This window comes from Papaver somniferum, chromosome 10 (genome assembly GCF_003573695.1).
Source record: "Papaver somniferum cultivar HN1 chromosome 10, ASM357369v1, whole genome shotgun sequence".
Lineage (NCBI taxonomy): Eukaryota > Viridiplantae > Streptophyta > Magnoliopsida > Ranunculales > Papaveraceae > Papaver > Papaver somniferum.
The window spans coordinates 126,406,355-126,415,408 of NC_039367.1; the positions used below are offsets into that span (position 1 = coordinate 126,406,355).

The 9,054-nt window shown below is 39.0% G+C and overlaps 1 protein-coding gene across 1 annotated transcript; it reads left to right on the forward strand.

Annotated features, from left to right (window-relative positions):
* Positions 1–5,246: 5,246 nt before the first annotated feature.
* LOC113316192 lies at positions 5,247–8,846 on the forward strand. The gene is made up of 7 exons (XM_026564413.1): positions 5,247–5,367; positions 5,493–6,079; positions 6,354–6,458; positions 6,623–6,998; positions 7,083–7,376; positions 7,515–8,124; positions 8,213–8,846. The coding sequence occupies exons 1-7, from the start codon at positions 5,247–5,249 to the stop codon at positions 8,844–8,846; spliced, it is 2,727 nt and encodes a 908-aa protein (XP_026420198.1).
* The last annotated feature ends 208 nt before the right edge of the window (positions 8,847–9,054 follow it).

The window sequence follows — 9,054 nt, forward strand, 5'->3', positions numbered from 1 at the left end:
TTTGCACAATATATGTCACGGCTGCATATATAAAAAAAAAAAAAAACTATTTTCCTTCGTATCGTCGCTATTTGTCTTTAAAACGAAGGTTTATTTCAAAAATATTGTGAAAGCTCACATCTCATACATATGATAAAGTTTTGTATTTAAATGAAAGCTCATAAGAAAAATTTTATCGCTGGACACAAGTTCATCATATGAATTTTCCTTCGAGTCGTCGTAATTTGTCTTTAAAACGAAGGATTATTTCGATTTCGTGAAAATTTACTCCTTTTATGATAAAACCGTGGTACACATGAAAGCTCATACACTAAGTTTTATCACTGGACCTAAGTTCATATATTAAAAAAAATCTCTCCTAAATCAGGGATTATAGTTAGTTTTCAAAACTAACGATCGAACGAACATACGTTTTCAAAAACGAGGGTTTTTTCATAAAACTCACACTAATATGCAAACATGTATATAACTTCACCATGATCAAAACATGAACAACTCATGAAGGTCATAACGTCAGCAAACATTAAAAAAAAAAAAAAGCACCTGGTCGGTTTGGCCGGAAATCGGTCGGCGGCAACGACGGCGGCAGATGCTGGTCCGGCAGCGGCGGGAATTTTCTCCTGCTGGCGTGAAGGTGCGCAGATGATGGATAGCTGGTCGTGAAAAAAAAATATATAAAAAAGAAGGGATTAATTCCTTTTATATCAATTTTATTTCCAAAACCTAATTTTCTAAGGGTTTCCTTCTTGGGCCCGGCCCGCGAATCCTAACCGACCACGGACTCGTCGTCCAAACCAGCGGTTCAACACCAATTTATGCTCATCAAACGACGCTCCAATCATGACATTGAAGCCTTCGTCAAGTCGTGGTTTCCTCATGCTCTCTAAATCCGGTAACGTCTCAACTTACGACTAAGTTCAATTACTGGTATTATTATTTATGGCCGGAAAATCACCCATTTAATGCTGACTGAGGAACACAACTTTCCTCAGTAAGCAGGGGACTTAATGTAGATGGTGGATTTTCGACAAGGGCTAAAATTGTAAACTCATAATTATACGAAGCTCTGATCCAGCAATCAGACGTGAGTATCGAGACACGGGTCTCTCATCGAATTCTCAACGAAGAGTACTTTCTCTCAGAGTACATGTAGATATGTAGTCTCACGACTGGACAACGGCATATCTCATGAATATTGAATACTTTCAGTGATTATTTCTACATAGTATCACGAGATGGACGGTTCCTAGACAGCTTGCTCTGCTAGTATAGAGCGATAACGTCTTCAGGAACAAACAACGAGTTTACCCTGACTATATAAAGGATATGACTTACCGACAAGCTCATATCGGGATAATTAATGCTCCTAGACAGCTTGCTCTGCTAGTATAGAGCCACAAAGTTAATTATTCCTAATTACAATTGCTCATATTCCATGGTCGAATCCACGACTGGTCCCATGGAATGGCAATAGTAATTTTTCTGATTTTATGATCGAATCCACGACTTTATATCATAGAATAAAAATAACTATATTATCTCATTACTCCGATTTCATGATCGAATCCACAACTGGTCTCATAAATGGTAATAGATAAATCTTAATTACTACGATTTTATGGTCGAATCTACGATCCCATGGAATGGTAATGCTCTCTTTATTATTCTGAATTTGTAGTCGAATCCTCAGCTGATCCTATGAATTAATAATAAACATCTTATTACTCAACTTTGTGAATTATTCCCCACTGAATTCCACAATTAGTAATAAATAATCAACAACCGGGCGTCTGAGCTACTTCTAAGTTAGCCCCGATTCAAATGGTGAAAGTGTATTCAACGAAGATACACTAACAGTCACTGCACGAACGAGTATTTCAAAATACAACGAAACGATGAACCTATGCAAAATAGGCAAGAAAATAATAAATAATTAAAAATATTGACCAAGGTGCTGGGACACATGGACACACGACCTACCGACCGTGCCGTGGTCAGTTCCACGCCAGTTTTATATTTTTAATACATTTTTATTATTTTCCATGATTTGATGAAAATTCTCTCATCTGATCAAATCTCCTTCGTCTCGAGGAAGCTCCTCGATTTCATGGTACTTCCATAAATCCATAACAAATAATATAAAATTAAGGAAAGGAGTGTGGGGCGTGACCATTGGCCAACCGGCCATGCCTTGGTCCTAGCCGGCCCCACACCCCACGGTTCCTTATTATTTTATTATTATTATTATTATTATTATTATTTCTCTAATTTCATGAAAAACTCCTTGATTTCATGGTATTTTTTGCACAAATCATCATATAATAATAAAATAAAATTATGAAAACTTGTAGGACCGGACCACTAGCCGGCCGGCCATGCCCTAGCCGGTCCCACATGCCCTTTGCTTTATTATTTTATTATTATTTATCTTATTTTTCCTTGAATTCATCAAATTCCTTGATTTTATGGTATTTCTCTCAAATTAGGAAAAATTCCCTCAAATCATCAAAAATACCTAAAAATATTAAAAAAATTATGAAAAAACTCGTGGGACCGGTCCATAGCCGGCCGACCATGCCTCCATGGTCCCACACGCGCGTGTTTTTATTATTTTAATATTTTGCTTGCATGAACTCATGAAAATTCCTTCAATTCATGGAAACTCCCTAAATTCATCAAATTTCTCAAAATTCATGAATTTTTCATAAAATCATCAAAATATTATAAAATTAAGGAAAAGCCACCACGGGACCGTGGTCACGACCGGCCGACCATGCCTTGACCACGGCGGTCCCACGCCTCCTCATTCCTTATTTTATAATTATTTTTCATCATCTCATGGTGTTTTCCTCAGTTTCGTCGAAACCCTGATTTAAGCATATTTTCTCGAATGGATGCTCAATTGCACGCCAGAAAATATAAAAATTCTCAGGACTGAGACGCGGACGCCTTGGGGACACGAGCACGCTATCTTGACCGACCAAGATTGGCTCTTTGGCTCACGGAAGCCGGTCCCATCAATTTTCGCAGTTTTGACCTAATTTGCACATTTGCTCGTATTAGGTCCAAAACTCTTCCAAACACTTTGGATTTTCATGAAGTGATCGTCAGGCGGAAATGTGACAACCCAGGGCCGGTTTCATGACTCCATGGTTGGTCCCTCGCCTCGTCATAATTAATTAGGTTTTCTCACCTAAGGCTCAGACGAGCATTTTGAATAAATGATTAAGCCAGCATTTAATCATTCTTCCACCAACAAATCGTCAACTCTTCAGGAGTTCTTCGTATTTGCTCACTGAGCATATGGATACTACATGGTTGATCCACGGTCCCATGTAGTCGCTCCCTCCTTCGTCCCATGGTTAAACTTCTGACAAACCATGAATTGATCATCAATTGATCAAATTAGGGTTTCTGAATCCAAGGATCATCATTCCAGATTCCAACCTTAATAATTTTACGACGGCCTCATGGTCATTAATTTTATTAATTATGCTCGGTTCAACGACCAGTATTCTAATTAATATTTTTGGTACGCTGCCAATAATCCATCAGATGAGCAACACATGCTCAGACGATCAAATATTCAACAATTCATCACATGAGCAACACTTGCTCAGATGATAAATATTTGCTCAAACCAAGGAATATTGGTTCAACAATCAATATTCAACGATCCATCGAATGAGCAATACTTGCTCACTTCATCGTAAAAATTATACCTCTGTCTCATGACATGTTCAATTCATGAGTTTCAGAATATCATGTTCGACACTCAGCAACTACATGGACTCATCGTCCCATCAAACCACGAAGTCATCAATTGACTAGCAAACCACGAGACGTCAATCGTGTCACTTGGGAGGATATCACTTAGAGTTTTGGTCTGGCGGTCTACGACACGTGTGTTCAAACACACGATGGAATATGGGCGTCGTGCAATCAGTTGAAGGAATTCACGAGGTAGTGGGTGGAAAATCGACCAAGTCTCCACATGTTGAGCAACTGGTTTCAAACACGATCTCCACTTTCCCACTCCTTGATTCCATCAACTGTCACACTTCATGGGATCATGGTGTCTGAAATTCCAGCAATATAAATAAGTCTCTGAATCATGATTGAAGCATCAACAGTATCATCAATCTCACGTCTCATCGACAACACGAGATCATCAACTCATCAATTGAGCAACTACTCTCAATTGAGAAATTTCAATCATTCAGAGCTTATCATATTCAGAATTCACACACCCACAATCTTGGATTACCATTGATTCCACACATTTCCCAGCTTCCCTCCTACAGATCAACCCATCCTCTCTTGTGACCGAATTTACTCTGGAACGGTCATTTTCTTGATTTAGGCCGGAGTACTACATATTGATCTGTCGAATGTAAAGTACCTCCTTTGTAGCGGTGCATCTGTGTGAGGTTTAACATTTCGCTCGGTTCGAGGAGTCACCTCCGTACGGTTGTCTCCTCAATTCCTTAAAAACCAGCAAATCGTTTTTTCCCATCCACAGCTGGTGTTAAGTTTGCTGGTGTGCACACGCTCATTCCCAGTCCGGCAACTAGTTTTGCAGCTGATGATACAGTCCGCAATGAGGAGGTAGCACAATCTGAAAATTCTGAAGCTCAGTCTGTGCATGCTCCGGCTGCTAGTTTGGCAGCTGGATCGTTGCATAATGTACGTGAAAATGATGATGGTTTTGTTGCATTAGACGCTACTAATTTAGATAAAGAGGAAGAAGAACTTTTTGCATATTATGATTAACAAAAGAATATAGCTGATGAAATGGCTAAGGCTGCGGATTTAGCTAAACTTGAGCAGGATTTGGCTTTGGTTAAGTTACAAAATATGAGAAGATTAATCATGGAAAAGAAAAGAAAAGCTGAGGCCCAGCAAGTTGAGGAACAACAAGATGAGACGCAGCAAGCTGAGGTGCAGCAAGATCAAACTAGTGCTACTACTAATATTGAGATTATTGTCACTGGTGATCCGCCTACAACATATATTATGGAGCCAGTAGGAGATGAGGGTTTTAGTTCCCCTACTAAGACAGCAAGAAGAAATGCCCAGGCCAACATAACGGAGCCTCTTGAGACTTCTAATATGTTTGAGACTGGAACTGATGAGAATGAAGATGAAGTTGAAAATGTATGTACGGAGAACCAAACTGAGCCATTGGCATCAGCAAGTACTGCTGGTATGGTGGAGACTGAAGCTGAAAATTGTGGAATGTAGCTATGGATGATGAAGAGCGATCAAAGAAAGAAAAAGATGAAAAGAAGAAGTTGGATACTTTGGCCAAGAAGGGCGCGAAAGTAGGGCCAAAGAAGAAAGGAGGCAAGCCTGCTGCTAAGCCAGGTGAGGAAGAAAGTCAAATTGTTAGAAGAGGTCGAAGTCAGACACGTAAGGAAGATGAAAAGGGTTCGGCAAGCCCTTCAGGAGACCCAGTTATTTAATGCGTGTCTTTTACTGGAATTCTCAAGGCTTGGAAAAAGATGGTGCAAGGGACAAGTTGAGTGAGTTATATCACTTGCATAATCCTGACGTAATTTGTATTGCAGAACTGCAGGTTTTCTGCACTATTCGTTTCGTTAGGAGTTTAAGATTGGTGGATTTTTGTGAAGATGTTATTACAAATGAGGTTGCTGGCGAAAAGGGTAATATTTGGGTCATGTGGAGAAATTATTTGGCAAGGCCTGATGTGTTATCTTCTTCAAAGCAAGCGATTACTTTGAATATTGATGGTGATTTTGTTACGGCAGTCCATGCTTCATTTGATCCGGTTACAAGAAGAAGACTTTGGCGTCAGTTGGGTCTAGGTTTTATATCTATTCCTTGGTTGGTGTTGGGGGATTTTAATTGCGTCTTACGATTATATGAAAAGAAGGGTGGTAGGACGATTAAGGAAGTTTATGTGAATGAGTTTAGGAGTTGGATTTCAGACAATGGGCTGGTGGAAGCTGATGCTATTGGAAAAAGATATATTTGGTCTAATTGTGGTAGTGATAATCAAAGAATTGTTTCGAAGCATGATAGAGTGGTTGTAAATGATGCTTGGCTTTACAAATATGTGAATTGGAGGTGTAAGGATTTTCCTAGAATTTGTTCGGATCACTCCCCTCTATTTGGGTTTTCTTTTGAGAATCCTAGGCCGTCTAGGGCGCCTTTTAGAATTCAAAAGATGTGGTTGTCACACCCAAGTTTTATGCGGCTGGTTGAGGATAGTTGGAATCTGAGACTTGATGGTGCGACCCTTTTGTGTTCACGGCAAAACTAAAGAGGTTGAAGGAGGCTTTGAAGATTTATATAGAACTTTTTTCGGTGATGTCCAATTTCGTTTGAAGCAAGCTAAATTAAAGCTTGAAACTGAGAATGATATTTTGGATTATGACTACGGCAACGAGTTGCAGTTTGTGAAGGTTGTTGATGCTAAGAAATCTGTTGATGATGTGAGAACGGAGTTGGCAGTTATGCTTAAGATGAAGTAGAGAGTAACATGGTTGGAGGATGGAGATCAAAACACTCGATTTTTCATAATAGCATTCGTATGAGGAGGAGTCAAAATACGATTTTAGAACTTAAGATTTCATCTAACACTACTTTGTTTTTGCAGGATGAGATAAAGGATTACATTGTAAATCATTATCAAAAAAAATTCAACGGTGGTGATGTTAATATTGATCCTAGGATTTTCGATATTGAACATGAGAGCATAACTGATGCTGAATGTGCTTTCATGGATGCTATTCCGTCTTTGGAAGAGGTTAAAGAAGCTGTTTTCGACTTAGGAGCTGGCTTTGCGCCTGGTCCGGATGGCTTTACAGGTTATTTCTATAGACAATGTTGGAACATTATTTCTGGTGATCTTTTTAATGCAATTGCAAACTGTTGGGCTATGCGAAAAATTTCCAATGACATTAATTTTAGTTTTATAGTGTTCATTCCTAAAAATAACAAATCTGATGCTATCAAGGATTATAGGCCAATTGGTTTGAGTAATTTTTTCTTCAAAATCATTACAAAGATTATGGCTACCAGGCTTGGTACGGTGCTTAATAATTTTATTTCTAAAGAGAAAGTGGCGTTTATGAAGGGAAGGAACATTCATGACAATATAGCTTTGGCATCGGAGTTGATCAATGAGATCAATATGGAAAGGAAGCATGGAAATATTGGCCTCAAATTGGGTATTGCCCAAGCTTTTGATAAGATCAGTTGGGAGTTCATTACTGAAGTTTTTAGGCAATATGGATTTTTCGAAAATTGGTGTTCATGGATCATTAGTATTCTGAATTCATCTCGGATTTTTGTTATGATAAATGGTAGCCCGGAAGGTTTTTTTAGTATCTCTAGAGGTTTGCGTCAAGGTGATCCTCTCTCACCTTTGATTTTTGTTCTTATTGAAGATGTTTTAAGTCGCAATGTCTCTAAATTGTTTGCAAGGCGAAGCATGCATACTATGGTTAGTAAGAAAGGTGTGTCCCCTACGCATCTTCTTTTTGCAGATGATATTCTTATTTTCTGCAGAGGTAATTTACATAGTTTGCAGAATTTGAAAGATATGTTGGGTATGTATCAACGTGCTTCTGGCCAATGTTTAAGTTATGCTAAGAGTAAGTTCTACTATGGAGGTGGTACTGGCTCTCGTGTTATTGTTATATCTAATTATTTGGGAATGGAAAGAGCCTTTTTTCCGGATAAATATCTGGGAATCCAACTGAAGCCTGGTATTGTTCGTCACATTCATGTCCGTCAAGTGGTGGAGAAAATTATGGACAAGTTGGCCGTCTGGAAGGGTAAGCTTTTGTCTTTTCAGGCTAGACTTGTTTTGATTAGATCGGTGATTTCTAGCTATGTGCTTCATTTCATGGCTGTGTACAAATGGTCGTGTACGGTGATTAAACAGGTTGAGAGGTCCACTAGGAATTTTCTATGGTCGGGTGATGCTGAGAAACATAAATATTTTACGGTTCTTTATGATGATTTGTGTTGTTCGAGGCGTGAAGGTGGGCTTGGCCTTAAGAAGTTATTGGATGTTAATAGGGCCATGCTCATGAAGTTGTGGGTTTCTATTTGGGACTCAGACAAGACTTGGGCCAGATTTTTGAGGGTGAAGTACTTCAAAATAAATGGAAATTTGATCGATTACAAGTTGGGTTCTTCGGTCTTTCCGGGACTCATATTGGTATACAATTTTGTGCAGAGACACACTCGATAATTGGTGTGGTGATTTTTCGATTGCGAAACGACTTGGAATATTTTCCAAAGGCTCTAATGATTTTACGGCTAAGGTAAGCGATATTATTGTTGATGGTGCTTGGGCCATACCTCTAAAAATGAGGGAACTGGTGATTCGTTGTAACATTGATCTTGAGAATTTGCCGCTTATTTCTGGTGGTGATGATTACAAAATTTGGGACCTTGATAGTAAGGGCGTTTTTTCAGTCAAGTCTGCAAAGGCAGCTATTAAAGCGCCAACTGAAATCCTTCCTATTGCGGCTTTGTTCTCTAGGAAAGTTGTACATCCTACTTTGAGTGTACAATATTGGAAGATTTGGGCGAAGCAATGTTGTGCAAGTGAAGATAATATTATTAAGAAGACCGGTAGGAGCATGCCTACAATGTGCCGTCTATGTAGGAAGAGTTGCGAGACTATGAACCATATCACTTGGCATTGCAGAGTTGCTAAGAGAATTTGGGTGTGGACGGCTAATATTTTTGATCTGCAGCCCAAGGAAGATCTGGTGGCCTCTTACAAGGCTGCTAAGGGACACAGCAGGATGATAAAGGATCTGTGGTTGGTTGCTAATCTTGAAATTGTCACAGTGGTAGAATAAGGCTTTTTATTGTCTTCTGACTCGATGTAATTAAACATTTTACCTTCATCATCATGATCTGTATCAGATGTGATTAAACAAGTCTTGTCATCACGATCTGTAAAAGTAGAGAAAGGACTTTTGGTTTCTTCGTCAGAAGAAATTATAACAGATTCATTAGTCCGAGTCTTAAATTGAAATCCTTTTTCTTGAATTAGTGCTTTATCAA